Source organism: Centrocercus urophasianus, unplaced genomic scaffold (genome assembly GCF_019232065.1).
Source record: "Centrocercus urophasianus isolate 14NV4802_14NV808 unplaced genomic scaffold, USGS_Curo_1.0 seq_11, whole genome shotgun sequence".
Taxonomy (NCBI): domain Eukaryota; kingdom Metazoa; phylum Chordata; class Aves; order Galliformes; family Phasianidae; genus Centrocercus; species Centrocercus urophasianus.
Window position 1 is genome coordinate 63,375,235 of NW_024884253.1, and position 25,308 is coordinate 63,400,542.

The following is a 25,308-nucleotide window of genomic DNA, read 5'->3' on the forward strand; positions in this document are numbered from 1 at the left end:
GTTATGATCATATATTGGTGATAGCCCTTTTCTGCACTTTTCTGAATAAGGTTGACTGGACAGCAAGCTGCTTCCTTCTGAAAATAGCTATGAACTCACAATGCTGCACAGGGACATGGAAGGAAATTTTTTTATACTCAGCTATTAAAGAACTCTGAACAGACACAGGTTCTCATATCTTTACTAGCTGCTAAGATTTCATTCCCTCAGGCCTATAAACCCTCAGAGAGAACAAATATCCTAAGCCTACACCTAACCCCTTGCAATTGTAATAAATTAGTCAACCTCATCTTCATCTCTTTTCCTTGCTCTCTATTTGGAGCTGGAAAACGGTGTCTCTTGAGAAAACAAAGCAAGTCTGAAGAAGGTTGGTTGAATTCTTGAGGCAATTCAACCAAAACTTAAAGCTTAAAGTCTGGATCTCCCTTCAGCTCTTCCAGCACAAGACTCATCTTGCAGTGAATTCAGCAGGGCTCACCTCCTTTACTTCTCCACCCTCAACCTCTTTCTTTCTCCACCCCCAACCTCCAATCTTTTCTCCCCAACCCTTGCAATGGTAACAATTAGCATAGAGTGACTGCCAGGAGGGAACTGTCTCTCTCTTCCTTTGTCATCCCTTCCCTCACCTACTCCTCTGTCCTGCCGTACAGCTGTGGCTGTAATGGCCCCACTGCACATTCATGCTTCAGTGCTTCTCCATCTCCAGACATCCTCACTAGTCATATTTAATGCAATATTTGAACCTTGCTTTGCTACTGATACGTTCAGAAATTTTCCTTCTATCCAGAAGGCATACTTGGGTTGACTTGTTTACTTCCATGAGTAGAGTACTCCATAAAGCTGCTCTTCTAAAAGAAGGAATTGTATCTGATGCTTTTGTGAATTGATTTCAGAGATTTCTTGGTTATTGTTGCTTTCCTTTAATGCACATGTGCATTTCATAAAATATTATCCAATGAAATTACAAAAGAGGAAGTAGTTGCTTTGAAAAAAAAAAAAATTCTATTTTGCAGTTATGTGACTGCCTTCATTTCCTCTGAATGCCATACCACAAGTTTTACAAGAGTAAGTTGTATAAGACTTGATTACTTCAGTGGAACCAATTGTTTTGTATGAAAAAACTATGGTTTCTCATATATTCTCAACAGATCACTATGTCCAGATTTTTACGTTGGGTAGAGACACTGAGATGCTTCATAGCGTGGGAGAAAGTTCAACAGACAAAATCCATTTCCTACTTAAGCCCAGTAGATACTGGATGGACAAACTATACTTCAACACAAGCAGGGTAAAATAAATTTAACGTCTAAAACAACAGATTGCTTTGCTACTAGAGGAACGCACTTCTCATCTGACTTTGTGTCTGAATTGTGCAGGCAAGTATAACACATCTGTTAACATTACTCTTGCAGAGTCTTTGGAGGGTCCTATGAACAGAACTGAGGAATTATTTTCCTTCTGCAGTTTTATGCTTGTTGGAGAGGATGATGAGTCCCATGTTCAACACAACTAATTGGGGTTAATGTAAACTAGCTCTGTCCAGGGCTCTATTTCAGCTTTCCTACAACTTGCTTAAGCAAGTTAATGTCTCAGTTTCATTCTCTGTTAAGTGCGATTCGTAACATTTCCTAAGGACAGAAAAAGAACATAAGGAACTCAGATAATAAACAGCCTAGAGGCCATGGCACAAAATCTGCAAAGAAGCCTGCCAGTTGTTGGTTGATCCAATCATCTTCCACCTCCAGAGAACAAGAGAACTCGCCCTCCTCATGTGCTCATTATTTCAAATGACCTTCCCAATATTTTTCCTAGGCCTGAGAGAGCTACCCTTTTTCATGCACAGCTTTCACTTAAGAATGCAGATTTCGAGCCCATGTTTGGGTGCTGTCCTGGCTGTCTGCTTTCAGTTGCCCTTGGCTGGAATCCCATCCTGCTCCATCCATATTTTTTCTCCTTGTAGTTTACTGCTAAGCTTCCAGGTGTTGCTCTCTGATGCCTATTGATGTTGCCAGAATTTTCAGTACAGAGGTCCTGCCTACCCACTTGTTGATAGCTTTGCCACAACCAGGCTGCCTAATGTCGCCCTGTACACCTGCTCTAAATGTACTCTCCAAATGGACTGTGCTGCTGTGCTGCTCCATTTCATGCTTTTTTTATTATTTTTTTTTGAATGCTTCCAGGGGAAATATGTTAAAATAATCATCATAAAAGAGATACTTGCTCCCTACCCAGCTCTGAAATCCTAATGGTGGAAAAATCCAGCTTACTTGCTCTAAAGGTAACATAAAGCTCAAAGAAATGGGTATCTGGATGTTTCTGACTATCAAATTTACAGGAAAATACCTATGTTTTTAAATTCAAATGATTCCACCGAGACTTTTAAGGTGCTAAATAATAAAACTGGGAATATAATTGAAAAAACACATAAACCTAAATTAAATAAACTTCACCTACTTAATATAGTGAGAATAAACATACGTAACATTTGGTATTTGTAACTTTTTTCTTAAATTCCCTTGCTTTATAGCATGCTAGTAGCCAAAACACTCAATAAAACCAAGCAGTGCAAGTTACAAATGCATTAATCACCAATAGCATGTAGCAGGAAATAAAATAAAAATGAATGATGGCGATAATTCACCCTCAACATGCACTCTAGCTCCCAAAGTTAATGCAATATTGTGTGGTGCAAATATAAAACCATATGGTGGGTGTTTTTTTTCAAGACTGAAGGAGGGGAACATGTTGCAAATGGCAGAATGACGTGCACACACAAAAAAACATTGCTCTGTACACCAATAAATTATATGACAGCAAACCAACCGTGCAAACACTAATTATACTTTCCTTTTCACTAATTGTCTGTGGTCTCTTTTAAGTCCCTTACTACTTTTGCTACAATTTTAAAAGCTTTTGTTGGTGTTAAAAATAACCAACACACCCTCCCTGCCTTCAATTAAAGAGCCTTTCTGTTTGCCCCATTCAGCCTGTGTTCTATTGGAAGATTATTATAATCTTGGCATTCATCTGTTGTTCCAGAGAATCCACACAACCAAAATCTGCTGGCAGGAATATTGTTGGTTTAGCATTCAGTAACTTCTAATATACAAGGAACATGATGCTAAAATTAAGACCCTCTGTATGATATATTTTCCAATTAATCCATTCTAATAGCATCAGACAATACTAATATAAATCGTAGCAATGATTAGCATTGTATTGTTTGCTTGAATAGACTACAAGACATCCAAATCTATGAATAAAAAAAAAAGAAAAGGAAGTTTAGGAAGACAGCAAGAACCAATATAACAAGACCCTTTACTTTGGCACTTCAGAGGTGATGTTCTTACACTCATGCATGAAAAATCACTGCTAGTCAGAGAGAACAATCACAAAAGATATTTTCCCCTTGCCCTGCTTTTTACCTACCTTCTGAGTGCTGTGGAGTACCACAGGGGGTAGAGGGGATCTTCAGCTCTTCCTGGGACTCTATGGATGCTGGGCTGACGCACTTGGATACAGGTGAGGATGGGGCTGAAGGAGATTTCAGGTTCAAGGACAGCTCACTTCTGCCTCGGCTTACACTTCGACTCTTCAGCTCCTTCTCATATTCCTCAGCTGCCAATCTCTCCAAGTATTTGTATCTGAAAGTTAAATTCCAAAGGGTTTCCGTAAAGAAAAAGAAGTCTGTGGCTGATGCTTGTTTATGGATGAAACACCTGCAAAGAGTGAGCTGACTTCCAGACTCAAGGGGTACAGCACTAAACTGGTTGCCTGGTCAACCTGCCAAAAAATGCACACCAAAGCAAAGACTATTGCCCTGAAAAATGTTAAACTGCTCATGACAAAACAAAAGCAAAAAGCAGCAGAATTAGAGAGTCCTTAGATATAGCGTTGTGTCTGCATAGCACTTCTCCTTTAGGAAGCATTTGTCTGTCCTCCTTTTCACCCTCCTACTTCACCTCCTGCTCCTCCCAGCCCTCCCTCTCCCAAAACTAAAACGGGAGGAAAAAAAACACTGAACAACCTCCAAAGCCAGACCCCCTTAATACTGATGCAAGCAGCCAAAGTCTGAGACTAGATGCAAGGAGAGGAAAATGGCTCAGTGCAGCAGACAAAAACAGATCTCCCTGAAAATAATACCAATAATAAATGTTGGATTGACTATCTAAAGTCTCTGAACCTGCTCCTATTTGCTCTGAGAGCAATGCACTGGAATTCACTTTGTTCTCTCCAGAGCCTACAATGGAAAGTTTTCTTTTTTCTATTCTAAAAAATTTCTCTGCCGGACTCAGACATCCAATAGCTTGGACCTGACGTCACATGTAGTTTATTCATCAAAGTCACTTTAAAAGAACAAAGATACATCTGTTTTGCATTTTAGGCAGGCAGAACTCACTAACTGTTTATTAAGACCAGCTACCAATCATATTCTTCATAGTGTGCTTTATACATTGTGACCAAAATAACTTTGAAATACGTGCCTCTACCAGATGCCTACTAATTTTATCCACCATTATTTACTAATGAACAAATTCATGATTACAGCTGGATCAGGCTTTGTACTGTTTGTCTTACCCACAAGTGAACTGTTAAACAGGTTAAACAAGACTACTGTTTACATCCCTTAAATGCTGCAGTCATCCTCCTCTAATCCACTGTTGTGAACACTTTGTAACATGGAACACCTCTCCTCCTCCAGCCTGCCTCACTGACAGCCTGAATTAGTGTACAAGTGTGCATTAAAAGCGGGGGGGGGGGTAAAGAAGTCAGCACCATGGGGCAACAAACATGCTTAGTACATATGGTAAGCACACACGCATGCACATTTGCAAACACTCATATGGAATGTAGAAAACTTGTCTTTGAAGAGCTGCTCTTGTGTTTTCAGAGGCAATTTGCTTTATTGCAAACAGCAATAATGAAGAACAAACTCATTTTCTTTTTTTCCTCCAGAGGTATGCACATGCTTTGAACAAATTTCGCAAGAAAGAACGAACCCCTACCGATTCTGGATGAAAATATAATAAGCCACATACTTGTATGGCTATAAAATAGGAACTGTTTACAGTTCTAACATGAAGCCAATTCTGAAGGATGATTTTTGCCTTTTCAATGGAGGAGAAAGCCTTCTGCTGGCATTAGCATAATGTTTTGTTACATTTAATGAAGCCAGTCTTTCTTTTAACTTTGGCTCCTTACAAACTGCGTTTTCCACCTTCTCACAAACAGAACAGAAGGGACTTAAGCCTCATAAAGAGCCATTCAAATTGACCAATTAGCTAAAACAGGTACAGCCTAGCTGGCTGCAATGGAAGCATTTGCCGTTTGCCAACACACTGCAGCCAAGATCTGGACAGATCCTTCTGTAATAGGGGGCTACAGTGTTTTATTATCCTCAGTTCTTTGTCAGCTGTTTTAAAATTTTAGCTTCTGCCACTGTGTACTACACAGCTCACCAGCAAAACAGAGGATTATCATCAAGATGTGTCTTCCCAAAATATATCTGCTCAGTATACCGAAAGAAAAAACAGAACCAGGACAGCAACTCTCATGGCAAGACAGAGGCAGAACTACTTAATGAAAGGGCAAACTAATAAGCAGATGTGGCAACTTAACCAGGAACTAACATCCTTCGATAATCCGTTATTAATGCTTCAGACTTGAAACAGAACATGTATTTAAAGTCCATGTATTGGACTTTAAAATGAAGCAAATAAAAGGACAAGCTATCGTTCTTCTGCTACACTTCCACCGGAACAGGATGGACACAGTGATTCCATACAGAAGCAATACTGTCATATTCCTTCAAATCATTAAAACCTGCAGACAATACCATGTCTATGCTGACTCCTTTCTACAAAGAGCCAAGCATTTACGGGCTATCCACTTGGTATGCCTCATGAGCATTACATTCAACACCTTCAGGAAGATAAAAAATACTGTGAGTTATCAAGGTCTCTGAGCAATGCCCCTAGGTCAACTTGAATTGTTCCTGTACCAACAAAGTCAGTGGGTGTACAGTAGAACCGCCCCATCTGATCTGTAAATCACGTTAGAGAGAGGGTTTGGAAGCTCAGCTTTGTAGGGTTAAACCACCACTGGAAAATACCCAACCAAGCAAAATAAAAAAGCCTCAAATCATCAAACAAACAGAACACATGAAATGAATGGTGCTCCAATGTTTACTTGTCAAAGCAAATGCATCTTTCTTCTTTATGGGGAAGCACTTCAAGTCAGTTTAACATCTCAGTTCAAAAACAGCCTAATGACAGAGGCATGCTCCTGCTGACCAGTGAAATTGTATCAGACTGCACAGCAGAGATGCCATGCTGGTGAACACTTCCAAAAACTACTTCAGCTGACATAGTACGCTCCCATACAACCTGAAAGTGATGAGGAGTTCACTTCTAGCTTGTTTCAGATATTGCTGATGAGTATTCTTGCTGCAAAAAGTTTTACTCAACTGAGATCTGTGTATGATGCTTAGGTACTCACACACATTTTATTTTAGAAAATGTTTTAAAATATTTATAATTGTACTGTGTGGAGTGACAAAGAATGACCACCCAACTTTCGTTACTCTTAGAGATGTCAAAATCATGTTTTAATACTAGTTACTTCATCCACAATAGACATGCTGGCAGATCAAATTTCAGTCTGCAGAAAAGAGTTGCCTCATTATATGATGAAAAAACTACAGCTACTCTCATAGTTCAATAATATAATTCCACATCTTGACAAATCCAAAAGCACCTCTGTATAGCAACCTCTAGAGGACCATAAAAGCAGAACTGAGGCAATCTGGATGATTTTTCATCTACTGTTTGTTCAGTAACATGCATATTTTCCAGGTAAAAACAAGAAATCTTTCCAGGGTGCAATTACTAGTGAATGTAGAGATGAAGCTACTGAAAGGCAAAGGTCTTCAGTCATGTATTCCTTGAAAAATGTGCTATCATAAGCACTTAACTCCCAGTCTAGCCCAGAGCTTTGAAATTCTCTAAATTGGAATCGGGACAGGAAAAAAAAGAAAAAAGAAAAAAAGTTCAGTACCTTTAAATACTATCTAAAAACTAAATCAAACTCTTAATGAAAAATGCTGCTTAGCTTTATAATTTTATAATTTCAATAAGAGAGATGGGCAAAAAAAACTTGGCCCTGAAAACTATGTTGGGAGTAGGTGTCAGACTCATTTCCATCACCCAGTTTTCCAATGTTTGTTACCCCGCTTTCTTTGCTATATCCACAGTTGCCTTTTCTGACCCTCCAGAGAGCTTGGGTCCTAGTGAGTGAGAAACACAGGCTTATTAGATTTGTAACTACACTAAATTCAGACAAATTTGTGAGGCAAATGGAGAAAACTAATTTCACACACAAACAGATAAAAGATAGGTTATCAATCACTCTAATGCATTTCAGTCCCACTGCTCCTTATTTATTGCTGTGCTTACAGCTGGGCTTGCTTTTCCTCTTTAAATAATACAACAGCTTCCTTATAGACTTCTTTTTGAACGGAAGTGTCCTGAGCATGCATGGTTAACAGTGTAAATACACAACAATAAAGAATATAGACAGTGGAAACAGTCAAAGGGAGGGATGGATGCAGCATATACAGACCTCTCTTCTCTTGCTTGTCTTAGTTCTTCTCTTTTGTCTAAATAATCACGGCTAAAAAGAAAATTGTAGTAAATTGCAGAGGAAACCAAAATAATAAGGTAAGTTGCAGAATTATATATACAGCAGAAGAAACCAAGAGCAGTTTAAGAAAGGTGATCAGAAACAATGAAGGTGGATTTCAACAAAAAATTTTAGACTGAAAAAATTATGAAATCTATTTATGTACATGTATTTATGCATATAGCACACACATGTGTACACCAAATACACAGTTCAGACAAATTAAAAAAAAAAAGAACTCTTTCTTAAGAAACAAGCCCATTAGTGGCTGTAAAACAACTGTTCATTGGCCCCACATGGAATACCTTGAAACAAGGACTGCTTGTATCTGGCAAGCTACACCAAGGCAAGGAGCAGACATTATGTGTCCTGTTTCTAATACACCTTTCCTACATGTATTTTAGTTTACAGTTGCAAATGTGACAGCAAACTGGTTGAGCACTTGGTTTTACCAACTAGGACAGTTCTTAGAAGACACGCTCAGGATCATCCAACAGTGACATTCTTTTTGCTATTTATTTTTCACCCTGAAGTCTAGACACAAAACTCCTTCTATCTTATCTCCTGAAGTAACTCGTATGTAGGTCTCTCTGAAAGTAATGCCTATTTATTTCCATGGAAACTACTACAGATAGAAAGATCACTATAACACTACTTGATAGAGCAAACTTGCAGCTACACATTATTTTTCAACATAGTCACTACCATCAGCTCTTCATTTCTTCCAGAGTTGAACAAGAGCCTGCATGTCACACTCATAAAAATCTGCACCAGCAGAGGTGGCCCACTACTGCTGTCACCACGGCTGAAACAGACCACCCACCACCTCGCTGTGCTCATGTCCATTCTTTGGTGTCCTTAAATGTTCAACAACTGCTGATGAATGTAAGTGCATGTAAGTGCAATTTTTTTCTGCATGGAGGAATTAAATGACACACTTTTGATCCATGTGCATTTCCATGTCAAATGCCATTTTGTCAAACTGCCACTCTACTATCTGTAGCATGGAAACAAAATATAATGAAATATTGGTGGGAAGGTTCAGCCACTACTGTCATCCCACCAACATCTGCCTTAGATGTCGTAGGCCAACATAATAAAAAAGGAATCATTACTTTCTGAGCAGCCCCCATACATCTAACTTCTGCCAAGTCAACTTTGCAGAATGCCTGGATTCCGTAATTTCAAGTAGGCCTGTTATATCTACAAATAAAAAAAATTATCATCAAGCAAATCAGTGAATAATTCCTCAACAATCAAATTTAATTCAGATAGTGGTAGAACCCAATAAATATCCAAATATGCCTTCATACAGCAGCTAAATAGTATTTAGTTGAATCTGCTGACACAGAGGATGATACTGTATCTGTTAGATTCTTTCCCATTACAACCTACGAGTACCAGAAAGACTTTCCAATAAAACACTACTTTTTCTCTTTATATTTATGGTCATCAAACTTGCCATCTATAACAGTAATCATATAGTAATAACAGTATTAATTGCTCCAACAGCTATTAAAGGTCTGCTCTTCAAACACCAGCATTAACATGAAACACACATTGTTTCAGGCTACCCTCTACATACTTCTGAATCACTACTGGTTATACTTTTACAACATTTTCAGAGTACTCTTTGCAATTACAATAGCGATGGGAACAGCCCCAAGGAAAAAGCTAAACAAAACAACAACAACAAAAACCCAAACAATTTTTCAGTGAAATTACTCACAGTGAACATTATTCACTCCCCTCTGACTACTTTCACATCTAAGTACAGATGAAGAACAATCCACTCATTGTAGGACATATTGTTCTACATATGCAAATGGAGACAAGAGTCTTTCTGCAGAGAAAAGCATCCATTTTGTGAAGCATTCCTTTTGCTAATAGTAGCTTTTAAAGCATTTTAACACTTCTAAATAAAAGGTCTTTCACAAGTGGTGATGCTCTCTCCTAAATTATTCTCAATTTGTCAATAATGGTGCCAGAATCTACTGCAATGTTGTCAAGGCAGAATTGGAAAGAATGAGATAACAAATTAGTCATGATGGTAAATCCAGTACTGCTCACAAGTTTAAAGGCTGTGAATTGGAAGTGTTATTTTTAACCAAAAATACATCTTCAGAGACTGGTGAGAGAGAGAGAGAGCCAGACTGATCATACAGTAATGAGATCCCATGAACTCTTACGAAACTGTCCACAACTGTTTGCTGTGGCTTTGTCCTCCTCCTTCCAGACTGGTTAATCAACTGTGGGATGCTGCCTTCAAAGTCAGTGGCTTGGGAGACCCTATTCTCAAACACAACCTCTAACTTTTTTGGGTGAAGAGGGAACTCAAATATTGAAGATGAAAACACTGAGCACTGACAAATTGTTGTCTCAAATATGTGACAGTTGTGACATGTAGTTAACCACTTTCTGACTCTAGAGTAATGGGATGAATATGTAAATTTTAAAAGAAGGGCTATTTTTTTTTTTATTATTATTTTAAAGACGGTCCTTCAGCAAGAACAACTACTTCAGCCAACATTTAGTGAAATGGGTAAATCTGTTATTCAAACAGGTCGAGCTGCCAAATGTCCTAGTAGCTTTTTTTGGTCTGGGAGTTTCCTTTCTGAAAGATCATGTTGACTTTCCACGACAGCCTTTTGCAGACTGATGATACCACTTAGAGGGAAAGTTTTTGGAAGACACTTGAGGACTGAGACCTGATTGTTTCTGTTTCAGGAGAACTTGGGCAGCTGTTGGCTGCCAAAGATCCTATTATGGTACTCTTCCACCTTCCCTCTATCTCTCATTTTCTTCCAAACTAGTTATCTTCTGGAGCCAGTAGAGTATCTCCTTCAACCAAGCAAGCAACCAACCACTAGCAAGTAATTCCTCTTTCTAAATCCACTATGACACAGACCATTTCCACTTCTTACTTAAGAGATTATTACAGTGAAAACAATCCTGCATACTAATACACAAGCTGACATGAAACTTATTTACAGGAAACATCTTTCCCATAAATAGCATCTCTCTAACAAAACATATATCCTACTATAATTTATATTTCTGTATTATAACTTCTGACTACTGAAAATGCTTACTTTTCACTCCTGTCTACAAAAAACTAAAACTGCTTCCTAGTACATGCTCTTCAGATGGTAGGCCCAGTAGGCACTTCATCTATTCTAAGTCCACTGCTGTCTTTGCTGATGACTACACTGGGATTTCCAGCATGAATCAAACAGGAAGTGAGAACTTGGCTCTTACTACCTACAGGCAGAACATCTTGGTGTCCCACAGCACATGACATGGACTCAGATGTGAAAATGCTGTGTCCTGTATTCAGCTGAGGTCTTTGGCCACCTGCTGAGTATTAATTTTGATAATTATTTTCTGTCTCTTACTGTTTCCATGAGCTAGAGAAGTGTGCTTGGAAAAGCAGGAAAATGTGCAGCTATTCAAACACTACCATACATTCTAAGACAGCAAAATGCTTTTACTTTGCAAAACATAAAAGCAAAATATATCTGTATCTTAGTTCTCTCTAGATTCCATTCCTCCTAGTTCCACCTTCAAACTTATGTCTCACTGAGATTATACTTTGAGAAGAGGCATTTTAGCTACTAAAAATTAGCTTTTATGAATTTCCACATAGAATAATTGGCTAAGGCAGAGTTGTCTTAAAAAAATGCTGATTTTTTTAAATAATAAAATTCATCATAATGTTTAATATACCAGTTCAGATGTTTGTATTAAGAAAGGTATCCAAAGATACCCAGGAAATATTCAACAATGAAATTGTTTCACATTTAAATATCTCAATAATTTGCAGACCCATCTCATATTAAGACAACAGAGTGATAGTAAACATGATTCTTACTTGAATTTGTTTCTTTCTTCACGTTCTATCCTCTGCAACCTTTCTTCTCTCTCTTGACGTCGTCTTTCTCTTTCTGCTGCCAAGGACTCCTGGTGCTGCCGGAAAGATGATGTAAGGAGACCACCCAAAGCTGGCCTGCAGAAAAGGGGTAATCAGGTTTCCCAATGTCACTGTTATTGATTATACTGGCAAAAAAATTGTAGCAGTCATTCAGCAAGTAACATAAACTCAACCAATGGAATGACACAGCAGCATTTATGTATGGATATTTCAAACTACTGACTATCTTCTTGATTTTAGATACTATGATAAGCTTGAGAAAGGCAGATAATGTAGGCTTCCTATATCTCCAAGTTTTCAGAGTACAAAAGTACCCATAAGAACTCTTCAGCATCTTTCAATTGCAATATTCTCGCTTGAACACTTTTCAAGCACTTTCCAAACATCTTACGCAATAATGTTAAAAACAGATGTGTTACAAGCACTTGAGATTCCTGTGCACAACAAAACAAAAGAAGATCTCAGAATTGCCCATCAACAATTTTAATGCTCTCTTAAGGAGTGCTTTTTCTTTACACACTGTCAAATTCTGTTATTATCATTTTCTTGCTATGTCTGATGCAAAGGTAAAATTAATAGTGTAGGAACTTATCAACAGAATACCCAGGGACTGCACAGGTAGTTATAACAATCATTAAATGTCTTCAAAATAGCTGTAACAAAACTAGTTGAAATGTGGCTGGAGGAGAACTACCTATATTCCTTTCTTTATCCAAGACAGCATATAGTCTTTTCAGTCCATTCCTGGAAAGTGCTTGTCTGACCTGCCTTCAAAGCCCCTAGTGGATGTATCATATCCAGCCATTTCAGTGCTTAACTATCCTTACCAGTAAGAAAGTTTTTTGTTTTGTTTTGTTTTTCCTGGTCATTTAGTCTGTTTTCTTCTTGTTCTCTGTACAGTGAACAAAAAGAACAACTTACCACCACATGCCATATGGATAAAGACAAGTTAGTCTGAAATGTAACTTTCTCTGCGATTCTCTTACCATAACTTAGAACTGGATGCTCCTCAGTAGGTTACTATAATGAAGAGGTCTGAACGTCACCACTAGCAACGCACATCAAACTTTTGGCTGTTGTTCAGAAGGCTGTTAAAATGCACGACTATGGAAATGCCTAGCCATAATGTGGGACTTTTTTTCATTAGAAATGGCAGCCTCTACAGTAAAGACTTCTCAGATCTGAAACTGATTTTTTCCTTTGAGATGAAACAGCTCCAGGCAGTAAATGCAGTTTTAAAAGCTACATTTATAAATTCTTATAGTTTGGTCTGGACCCAGTTTTTTTTCCCTTTCTTTTTTTTTTTTTTTTTTTTTTTTTTTTACTATAACTTCTGCTTTGGATAAGAGAGTGGTTCCTCTCACACATCTTTTCACATTGCAAGGGAGCTCCCTCAGAGAAAACTTGTTTTTCTTTCTGTGTCTTAGACAGGAAATATCTATATAGTGGAGGATAGCTCTATACAGATGTATATGTATCCACGCTGAATTTAACTGACAAAATCAAACAGACATAACTCATGTAGGACAGTTTCTGTGCACTTTTGTAAAGTGAGTTTGGTAATGAAAGGATTAAAGAAAAATATATTACCTTTTTTGAAAAGAGATTGAACTCTGCATGAAGGATGGGTCAGATCATTACCCTTTTTGATTTACATGCCTACAGTGCACAGTGTAGGCCTTTCGTGTAAGAGCACTGGTTTGCCAGTGAAAATAGGTGCAGAAGAAAACAAAAAGATTAATGCAAACGTATCTTCCAAGTGCCTATGCCTATGAGAGCAGCTACATCACAGAACATAGTCATGTCAGCCCAACTGGCAGCAGGGTAGCATGAATATAATTTCAATAATTTCAATAAATTGAATTTCAATATGTTCTATCCACCAGCATAAACATTATATAAGAAGGTATAAAACTTGATAGTCTATAAGCCTACTTTCTGGCATTTGTCCAGAGCTATAGTATCAATGCCGGATCATGCTCAAAACCATAAAAATCTACAATATTCCTCAGTGCTAAGAAAGAGGGAAAAAAATTCCCCAAATCCTGACAGCCAAGTACCTGTGGTGATTTTTTCCTTGAACTTACTTTAAATTGACTTTAAGTTTTCAACTTTCAGTGCATGATGCAAGAGAAAGCTCTCAGCAGGAACGCTGAAAAATCACTGTCATAAGATTGAGTATCATCAGAAAATGCTCTAGGAAGTGGAAAACTGGACACTATCTTCTCTTGAAACCATCTAAAAACGAATCAGGAAAAGAAGGCAAGAAGAGGGTTTCTATCAAGTGCATGCTTATGTGTGTTCCAGGTATTTAACTTGCCATCCCATTCCATCCAGCTTCCTTAAGTCTGCAATCTCCATTTGGTGTTAAAGGAAGTTATGACTTGATAAAACATGAAGGAAAATTAACTGAAGGGTGGGGTGATTCTGAGAGACTCACAGCGATTGTAGTCTGCACAGTATCTAGAAGGCGGAAAACCTTCAGCACTAAGCTCACTGGGGCTTTTTGGTGAATACAAATTCTTATTAAAGGGATTACAGGGAAACTGTATGGAGATGTGCAGCTCAGCCCAGCATATGGGATTCTAAGATAAGCCTAGTAATAGAATGCCTGAATGTACCAAATCACCTTGTTAGGGCTTTTGATCTAGAGCAAATTGGTTAGCACTATTCACTTGGCTAAAATTTGACATACAAACAGCAGCTTTGCAATCTAAATAAAAGATTCAGAGCCATACAGGTAGAAAAATAAGCAATATCTAATATATCCACGTGCCATATTAGTTTTGTCAACTCTTAGAAATACAAAGCAAAAACATTGTCTGTCAGCAAAAACTCCCGAAGAAAAATTCAGCTCATCTGATCTTATTGCTTTATCTCAATAGTAAAATAGTCATAATTACAAAACAAAACAAAAAACCCAAAAACACACCAAAAAACCAAACAAATTCATGGAGACAAGAAATCTAATCATTTTCTGAAATACTTCATCACAGGCTATATGTTGCAGAAGTGAAAAAGGGACCTGAATTATTATAGTCTTGTTGAAAAACAAAGCCAGCATGTCTGTCTTACTCTAAGCCATTCTGTTATACTGAAATTGCATTTATCAGCTTAAAATGCTCTTCATTAAACTTGGAAAGAATCTTCTGCGCTTCTCTGTTAGTTGAATTTCTAAAATTTATGAAATGGAAGTTGTATCTGTAACAAGAATACCAAGTACAAAAGCTTATTTTAGGAGGTAAAAAATGATCATTTGACATACAAGGGGAAATCCCCTTAGGTCATAAGGTTAATATTCAGGATTTTCTCTAATATAGCAAGGGTAAGAATCATTCATCACTTTAATAAGCAAGCACTAATTACCCACTTTTCCAGCGTGCTCCTACCTCAGCAGTCATGGAAAGGCTGCAAAGAGGGGACAGTGAGCAGTTCCCATCTGAGACAGGCCTCAAGTAACTCTAAATGCCTCTCGGCTTTAACAAAATAAATCTGATTTCCAGCTTAGAAAGGGACCAAAGAGGAGACAAAGCTGCCAAGAGCCATAGTGCTTTTCACAGTTAAAGAAAATCTCCTTGTGTTATGTCTCTCTACATGACACGGCAAATTCAAAAGTGTGTTGATATAAGATTTTGCAAACAGACTAAACATTACTTGAGGAAACTTTACAAAACTTCTCTCAAAAAATAAACAAAAATTTGAGAGAGAAAACTACTGGCTAATGCTTCCTTTGAGGAAGAAACTTGAAAATGACCAAAAGAAGAACCGATTAGCGCTGGACTTTTAACTGGCCTGAAAGGCTCCAAAAAATGAAGCTATAATAGAGTATCTGTGCAGAGCTGGAGCAATGCACCAGGTCCTTATGCACATACAGAACTCCTGCAGACTGACATTTACAGTTTTTAAATTGTTTCTATCTTTGTGCAACACAGTGGTCAACCTGTAGCTCCTCAGATCCCTTTGATTCCCATGTGGGAGTAACCTGCAAAGCCATTCTCTTGACAGAGGCTAACATGTGTTTCCCTAAATACCAGTACTGCTGTTATTTGTGAGTGACTGCATCCTCCTTGTGCACTGTGTGTTCAGCCAGTAGTGCTTACATTTTAGTCTGAGGCTGTAAACTGTTTCATGTTTTTTGCTTAAATCTATGCCACTGCCATATCACAAAGCATGCAAAGCTGCAATCAAAAATACTGCTTACACAGTAATTCAATGAGCAGCTAGGCCAGTGTAAGCCACCACTGCTTCCCAAATTGTAAATCATCCAGTAATTCCTAAGGTCGCTTTTCTTAGTAAAATTTCAGTAACAAAATTGAGGCTTTTGCCCTGGGCCAGTATTATCAACTATCAAGCTATCCCTTCCTCATTATGTTATTCAGAGTGAAAGATGTGCTTGCATTTGCCACAAGAGAAAACAGCCACAGTCTCTGGACTGGAAGTCCAGAAGTACATACTAAGACACACAGAAGATGGTAGAAGAAGCAAGAAAATAAAGCCAAGGGAAGAAAAACTGTTCTTGGGATGGCAGTAGTCTTACAGAGTGTACACTAAGTTTTATTTCATAGATTTCTTGCTTTTCTTCAGTGTTTAACAGCTGGAGTAAAGTAAATCCAGAGTGCAGTTTAGTGATAGATAGCTAATTGGAAAAAAAAAGAAAAAAAAGAAAAAGAAAAAAAAATAAAAAAGAAGAGAACCTGCCAAGAAGATTCATCTAGCAGCACTTCCCTGATGAGGTCAATTACAACATCTAATTTTAGAATTTTAGTAGAAAATCTAAATGAAAAGCAGTTTACCATTCTCAAGCATTTCTGTTTTGTTTTTTAAGAGACATAAATCTGAAAAACCATCAGATTGCCAGAAAATCACTTTCAAGCATCTGGAGAGGAAACAAAATTCTAAGGAAAAGTATTTATAGACTTTTGCTAAAATTCTTGCTTAAGCTTCCAGTATGATATTTAACATATCTTTAAGATCAGTGGAGAAAAAATAATCTATAATCCAGCCATGCTAAACTCAGTGTCTCTGTGCACCTTGAGTGGAAATAAATGCTTTAAGGATAAACTGGGAGGTACGTTACCTCTAAAAGATCTATAAAAACATTAAGTTGAGTCAGTGTTCAAGGTTCATTAAAAAAGCCTAAGCTATCCTACTGCTGTAGACCATCATGCAAGTAAGAGAGAAGACAAGTTAAGGGATATGAAGCCTTTCTTCTTTTTTAAGTCCATTTTCTATTAGTCTGGAAATGCTAGAGAGTGCATCAAACTGGAATAATATGCAAGTGTCCTAGCAATGTTTTACTTGGATAATCAGAGGAACATCAGACTGATCAGCCAGAGCTGGAGACTAAGTCCACACCAACCAGCCAAGAGGATCCAGAGGTCAAGGTTTGCAAATTGAACTTCCTGGCACTTGAATGATCAGATAAAGGGAAGAGAATGAGGTCTAAGAGCTCCCGTTCCTAGCACACAGCACTAGCTTGGCTAATTGCATAACTATGTGACTACCAAGCCCTGTGGGAACTGTCTCCTGGCAAATGCTTCAGAATAAACTTACCTTGGCAAGCACAGCAGCAGAAAACAAAATATATTTCCCTGGCAATGAAAAGCTGATGTCAAAGTCAGGCTCTCTTGCCACATAAGTTAGACCCTTTCAGGGTCTCCTCTAACTACAGTTACTTCAACAATGCATACACCTCAACATCAGAAACACAGTGTGAGGAGCTGACAAGCTTTGCAAGCAGAGCTGTTCCAAGCTTTCAATGACTCCAGAAAACTGCAGACTGAGGCTGCAGTTTTCAATTTCAGTGACCGTATAAGATTCAAAATCTGAGAAAGCAATCTTTGGCTAAACTTAAGTACCACAGATGTGAAGATAAGGCAAGGAAATACAGAATAGTCTTACAACAAACACCTCCTTCCCCTAGACAAGAAGGTAACTCATCAGACGTACAGAAAAATGCTTTTCTCACTGATGTGCTGTAACAATGTCTGGCTATTTCCCTTTTTTTAGCAAAATTTATGAAGCCATGAAGTTGAAATTGAGATATTTCTTTCCTTTGGGATTGGAGGAGAGAGTTAACTGGTGATTTAAGTCATGAGGACAGGGAGCAGTACATTTCTGGAGCAAAACAGTTTTTAGCAGTTAGAAACAGGAGGACTGGGTTATATTGGAATGCATTAGGAACAACTTTAATAAGAGAGATATGAGGGAATCAATAACACTTCTTTCTTAATAAAAGGCCAAGCTGAAAGGGCCCTACAATTTGCCCTTCTTCAGCAGGATTCCCATGGCTGCAATATGCACTTCAGAAACATGGCTCTCCACAGGAGATCCAGAGAAATAAAAAAGAAGAACAGTATTGCAAGAAGTTGGCAAAAGGCTGCAGCTGAATTTAGAAACCAAGAAACAGTCAAGTAAGCCTTTTCTTCTGCTGTACAATCAAAAATACATACATTATGAGTATTTCAGAGAACAAAATCTGGTTACTTTTGCACTGAATCATGCTGCTCTTCTGGATTTCCTATGGTTCTTAGCCAAGCAGGGTTTTAAAAGTATGAATGTCAAAATGTAAACCACTCAGCTGCTTTCCACCTACGTTGTCAAAAGTAAAATGCAACTGAGGCTTGAGAAAGCCTGTGAGGACAATTGGATGGGGCATGAATTATTCTGCAAGGCAGTGCTCTATGCGCTGCCTCTTTCTTCCTTCTCCTTTTGGAGGTCAGATAAACAGTACCAGGAGATGCCTCTGAAGCTTTCCTCTGCATAACAAAAGACAGGGGTCTTTCTGCAGTGTCCTTGGATTACTGCAATCCTAGACTGAAAGCAGAAAACTTGCCTTGGAGCTAACCATAGATAAGCAACTTCCTATCAATTCTTCCTCTCTCCCCATCTTTTAACCTTTTTTCCTGTGCAAATTTTTGTCATATGCTAAGGCAAACACCATTGACAGAAACCTGTGAAATGTTTCAAAATATTTTCCACCTAGTAGTTGAGCAGCAAGATATGCTGCTCATACTACACAGCTTACTCTCCAATGAGCAAAATGCTACCCGTGCATCTATACATGGGCATTTCTACAACTCATACGTTTCAGGACAATAAAATGAAAGCAGACAACTGCCCTTCAAAATAGTTGTGTCATTAGAATTTGCTGAACCCTGAACTGTCTGGAATGGCAGCACAGCAAAAAATAACATGTCTTGATGCAAAATAGCATCCAAATCCTTATATTTCATTATCTTTCAAGAAAAACTGCATCTACTCTGCCGGCAACATGGAGCTGTGGCATGCAGGCATTTTTCACACTTCTCAGAGACTCATAAACAAAATGTGTCAAATACAAGCATGTGGAAAGACTGATGAGATCAGCTACCATAAATAGTAAGCTACAAATTTTAACAAGAAAGAGATTTTATCAGGTGAGGTGAAAAATGGTACATGTAACCTAAAGGAAGGATGGAGATGCAATCCCAGCAACACGTAAAAGAGATTTGTTGAAGGCAAAGTGTTTGCCAGTTTCAAAGAGAAGCAGAATGAGGTGCAATGGCTGGAAGATGCTTCTAGACAAAATTTCCTCCAAAACATGAAATATTTTCCTAGCATGATGACAAATACTGGAATGCTTTCCAGAAGGAGTCACCAACTGTCTCTTTAATGCCAGTGAAGGTACAGAGGTTCTCACTTAGCTTCTAGGAGACACACTGCAGGTTGGAACAGATGACCACACAGCTCCCCTCTGGCTCAACTATCTATGAATTTGTGAATTTTACAGCTTCGTCCTGTGGGGCCAAGGCATTTTGGCTCCCAGCCACCAACACACTTACGCACATGCTGAAATGAAAGCTCACTTCCTTTGCTGGATTGGAGCCAGACTGATTGACCTCTTGCACGACAGGCCCAACTGTCTTCAGCCATCTCAATGTGTGACTACTTGGCTTTCTTTTCTTCAGTAGCAACCAGAAGCTTTAAAATGGAAAGGGTGTAGAAAGCTAAACCTTCAGAAGCAGTGGGATATCTTTAATTCTTGCTTATCTTACATCTATTTTGCTATGGTAAAAGTGGGTGAAAATGCTCCTATGGAGTTTTTTATTATGGTGTCACTCAGCAATGATTTAACTCAGGAAAGACAAATCAAGGCAAGTTATTTATGGAAGAAGAGCAAATGAAAAATGAAGCCCTTCTCCAGGGATAAACTTAATGTAATTACTCACTTGAAAAAAAGATTAAATCAATACCTCATGGGTAGAAATATATACATGCTGAAAGCCTAACTTGAACCATTCTGAGTAGTAGACTCAAAAGGATGTGAGGCAACCGGTAGGTTTAAACATAAATACATACACACAGAACATACATATATATTTCTATACACAAAAATATCCCAAAACAGCTAATAAAAATTAATTAGAATGTAGACAAAGAATATAGAAAAAAAACCCAGTTCAAACACAGGGGAGGGAGATGGAATTTTTTTGAATCAAAAGCCAATTTGGCAACAAACAATATGAAGCCTTCCTGGCCTAACTGGAAATTAGTAGTTTGCCTTGACAGCATGCGTAATTAAAAATTTCTACCCTTCCTTCTTAAACTCAGTATGATGTCCTCTGAAGCTGTCACTTACTTTCAGGTTGTAACAGTCAATTCATTTCTGGTGGTCCAAATTTCTTGCCAAGAAGACTTTACTTTTCATGTATTCATAATATTTTCCCATCCTTTTTCTTCCTGAAGTATGTTACATAACTCAAAATAGTATTTCAACTGTTAAAAATACCCTGGTTCTGTTGTTGTTGTTGGGTTTTAGTTATTTTTTCCTAAGTGAGAGGATAACTGGCATGTTAACTTGAGCTTCTTTTACCTACCGTAAGAACGTTTTGCCCTTAACAAAATACCGTGAGACAGACCAAGTGTGTTCAAGGAAGGACAAGTTAATGCCTAGGAAACTCTGAACTAAGTACATTTCTGTGATTTTACACTTCATGATGTGAAAATTTATCTGTCTGAATTGAACTTTAAAAATAGAAATAAACAAAATGTGCTTTAATTCACCTTTTTGATATGCAGATCAACATACATGTGAGAGAAATCTGTTTTATCCACTTGAGTGAAAGAAGTAGAATTAGGATGGAAATACACGCAGTCTTTAATATTAGCTGAGCAAATGACTTGTGAATGCGTGGGAAATGAACATGCTGAGATTTCTGTACATTCTCTTTTCGATGTTAAATAAGATCCGGCTCCATGATATTTTGAAACAGTTCACAATTATCTCCTTTGTTCTCTATATAAAGTAATTGTGTCAAAATGGTGACAGAATTACAAACCTGTCAGACTTGGACTCCTGAGGTGGTGAGAGAGTTGTCCCATAACGAGAAGTGGGTGTTGTAGGAGCACTCAAACCAGAGTGTCGCAGAGAAGAGTAAGAGTTGCTGCCATAGCTATTGTATCTGAAGAAGTGAGAAGGAGTGTAGTAGAAAGGGAGAGAAAAAAAATGCATCAGCAAGCAGACATGAAACAGTCAATCCTCCTGTCTAGAGATTGGCAATGATACTGCATCCCAGACTTTCTCATCTATCTACATTCTGAAAATATTGTTCTAACCTCAGCTTCAAAATATACCTATCATTTCACTTTAATATAAACTATGTCACAGAAATACTCAATTCAAATACTAAACTATTGTTATGGAAAATATTGACAGACCAGAATGACCCACTCAGGTGACTACTCAGAGCAGAAATACTTAAATTACTGCTCAGTTAGTCAAATTCATTAGCTGTTTTGGGAGCTTTTTGGGACTCCCAGAAGTCCATGTCAACAACAGCAATTCCTAGGAAAATTAATGCAAACAACAGCATTCCTGAGTATGCTCTGAACAGGGACATATACAATTTGTGAACGTTTGCATTATAAAGCATACATATCCCTTCCAATTAAAGCAGACAGCATTTTCTCTCCCTTCCCCCATCATAAGTCACAGCTTACATGCCATGTCTTACGATGTCTAAAAAATCATCACCGTGGTTAAAATTACATGTTTCTGAAAGAATGGCTTTAGGAATTTCTACCAGCCATTCCCTCTACTATCAGGAATCTCTGTGCCTCGAAAAAAAGAAAAAAAAAAAAAAAAAAAAAGAAGAAAAACAACCACACATAACTGCTTGATTTCATTGTGAGTTTGCTGATCAAAGAGAAATTGCTTCCAGGGCTCTTGGAATGGCCACCTCCCAAGAGTCCCTTGTATCAACGTTTTCAACCTGGCTCCTATACTGAGCAGGAACAGCAGTTGTGTTGCTTTTATGTCCCTTTTAGCCACTGTTTTTAAACAGCATTTCTTGGAGGCACAGAGATTCCTGATTTGTTAAAATTAGAACATTTCTTTTTACACAAATTACCATTTTCCCTTTTGGAAAGCATACAATGCACGGTAGGTGAAATATTTCACAAGGCCAACTGATTCAAAACTCAGTTCAGAAGAAAGAGCACCATCATTTTCTTCATTACAATTCATAACATACAATAGATCCCCTTTTACCTTATCCTTTCTGGACTGCTTCTTCTCCCATGCACCTCAGCACACAGTAATTCCTCTTAACTCAGCAATTTTATTTGAAAATACTGGTTGTTTTCCTTCTGCTCCATTTAACAAACACATCTAGTCATGCAAAATTTCAATTCCTAAGGGTACAATAGCATTGCTAATTGCCAAGGCCAATGTTAAAAACAAAATAAAATTCATTTAGCGTTTTTTAATATTGCAAGGAATAATGCTTTAGAGAACGTGTTCCTTTTTTTGTGAAAGCCAAATTTTATGTTCTAGAATACAAATCCCAGACACCATGCTGCAAGTCTGAGAAGTGAGGAGTCATTTGGGGAAAAAATGCTGCTATGAATATTTCTAAGCTACAAAGGAATTTTGCTGAATGGGAAATGACTGCCTTCATGGAAATCCTGCCCTAGAAGAAAATCAACTAGAGAAACAACCCCAGTGGAGGGCTGCGTAGCTAAACAGGATAGAGCTGTCCTGTAGGCACAGACCTAACACAGGTCTTCTCTCCAGCACACTCAACTCACAAAACACCCTGCCTGTGGCCATGCTGAGTGAGAAGGCAAAGCTCAATTGTCCCAAGAGAATCTCAGAACTCACTATTTTCTAAACACTAACAGAAAGCTTCACCTCAGTTTCAATCAAATGCTACAAGACCTTCTTATCAATTATTGTGTTTACTTTTCTTCTGTGCTGATACAGCGCAGAATTCTTTCTCAGACCTAGAATTTCAATTAGTGCAACAATAACTCTCACTAAATTAGAGAGAACTTGCTTTCCTGTGCAACCCAGTCTAGGGAGCCTGCTTTAGCAGGGAGGTTGGACTAGATATCTCCAGAGGTCCCTTCCAACCCCTACAATTCTGTGATGCTGTAATTCTAAGGACTGATCCAATCACTCTCAGTTTTATATCTTAAAAACTCAATTAATTTTCACGAAATCATGCCTGCAAGTTACACTGTTTTAAATGAGAGCAAAATGATGCTCTTTTATGTGATCTCCCAAATCACATGTTATTTATCTACTGCTCCACAGAGGAAGCTGGGAAATAGATGAGATGAAAACAACAGAGGCAAGGGAAGAATATCAATCAAATCAAAACACGGGCTTACATGACTAAAACTAATACAGTATGTTCTGGAAATAACACAACATTATTACCACTATAAAATTCCTGAAAGGTGTTATTCATTTATCTAAAAATTCATGTCAGCTGTATAAAATCTACCTGTTTTCCCTCATCACCTCTGCTTCCTTTTCTTTCACAGGTGCTGGAGACTCTTCAAAGTCATATGAGAAGAGGTGAAAAGGAGTATGTGGTACATAAGGCAATTTCTCTACCGTTGGAGATGCCTTTGGAGTAATGGATGCTGATGAATTTTGGGAAGAGCTTAGCAAAACTGCTGCTGGTGAAGATGGTGGTGAAAGAACAGAATTATGACGAGAGACAGATGAATCAGGCACAAAAGAGGTGCTGCTAGAAGAGCTCTTTGCTCTAGAGCAGGGGAGAGGCCTCTCAGCTTGAGAAATGGCACTGGAGGTGGCTGAAGAATCACAACACTGTGAAAAGTTTTCTTTCACAGCTTCCTGTGCACCTGGGACCCCACTGCAGGAAGAAAATATTGTGGGAAGGGAAAGGATGGGAAGAGAAGGGAAACAGAGAAAAGAGAGATCAACAGATCATACCACTTGGAAGAGAAAAAAAAGTCTAGGAGGATCAGGCAAAAAATAACCCCTTCTAAATTGTAGATAATCTTTTTTTTTTTTTTTTTTTTTTTATTTTTTTTTTTTTTTATATTTTTTTTTTATTTTTTTTTTTCCCAGAAGTAAGGAAACAGGTATTTGTATCTTCTTGGGATTGGAAATACATAGGCATGGAAGCAACTCAGCCTAAATGATTTAGTTCAGAGACTTCAGAACAAATTTTCATGAGCCTTTTCATAACCACTTTCTGAATAATTTTCAAGTAATTCAAGCTAGGTTGTAAATGTAGTCAGAGCAGCACAAAACAGCTTTATCATGCCAGATGATCTGTTGCACTGAGTATAGATACTTCAAGACACAATCTGCATGACTGCCTCTTGAAGGACGGGTATCTGATTACCATTCCCCTCAGTTAACGGATATTTTTTACCAAAAGAGCCCATAAAAAAACACTTTATCCATCAAAGAGGAAAATTAAAACAAAACAAAACCGAATCAGCATTTATCTAAGTGTTAGCATCCCAATCAATTGCTCTGTTTGTGTTAGAGACCTGCACTGCGTGAACAGAAAACACATCTGCTTTGCTTTGGTGAAGGTAGGTGTTGGTGAGCAACAGAATCAGCCAGGCAGGTGAAAAGCCATGGGATATGCACTCCTGGACATCTGTTTTCACAAGCACCTCAAGCATAAACACTGTGAAGGGATTTGGGCTCAATCACTTAGCCAGTGGCTGAGTTTTCCTGAGACCATCTCTACAATCCACCTACATGCTTGCAATGCATGGACCTTATCTGAGGCTTGGCAAAGAATACACAACAACAACAAAACAACATGTGCTACATATGTTAGAATATTATGAAGTTAATCAAATATATACCAAGTAATTTTTTCACAACTGAAACACAGTGGGCAATCTGGAAACCTTCATCTATTTCACAAGCTGTGCATGACACGAATCCCTAACACTAGGTTTTTCCTACTCTTCCCGACAGGATTTAAAACAAATGGCAAGGATTCAGATCATTTTTATTACACCACACTAGTGATGGTGAAGGGTGATATTTAAAAAGTCATGGGAACATCATCCAGTTATCTCAAATTGACTATTATTTTAAAAGAACAAAGTCTGAAGCACACGTTATGTTCTTTTCATGGCTCTTGTGTTCAACACTTTTTCACAGCATTTTATTATTTTCATGTGATTTACTAATAACTTGTGTTTTAGCTTTGACTTTTAAGAATAGGATTTGAGGAAATTATCACTTAATTTTGAAATTTCAGGCAGCCACTGGCTACATTTGCAGACTGGAAGATATTAATAACAACAGTCCAGTATTTTCTTTGGAATTTGCACATTAAACAGTTTCCTTTCTTCCTTCTGTGCTGTATAGCGTCTGCATGAATGTGGTTTATTTAAAAAAAAAATCCAATCTCATTTGCCGAGTTGCA

The 25,308-nt window shown here is 38.0% G+C and overlaps 1 protein-coding gene across 1 annotated transcript in view; it reads right to left on the reverse strand.

Annotated features, from left to right (window-relative positions):
* FHOD3 (formin homology 2 domain containing 3) overlaps positions 1-25,308 on the reverse strand; it is a 365,756-nt gene that overhangs the window by 66,156 nt on the left and 274,292 nt on the right. Inside the window, exons 13-17 of the mRNA XM_042808981.1 lie at positions 23,383-23,760; positions 20,932-21,054; positions 11,552-11,686; positions 7,621-7,671; positions 3,430-3,644 (exon numbers count right to left, since the gene is read on the reverse strand). Coding sequence (XP_042664915.1) covers positions 3,430-3,644; positions 7,621-7,671; positions 11,552-11,686; positions 20,932-21,054; positions 23,383-23,760 — 902 coding nt within the window. The remainder of the gene's footprint in view (positions 1-3,429; positions 3,645-7,620; positions 7,672-11,551; positions 11,687-20,931; positions 21,055-23,382; positions 23,761-25,308) is intronic.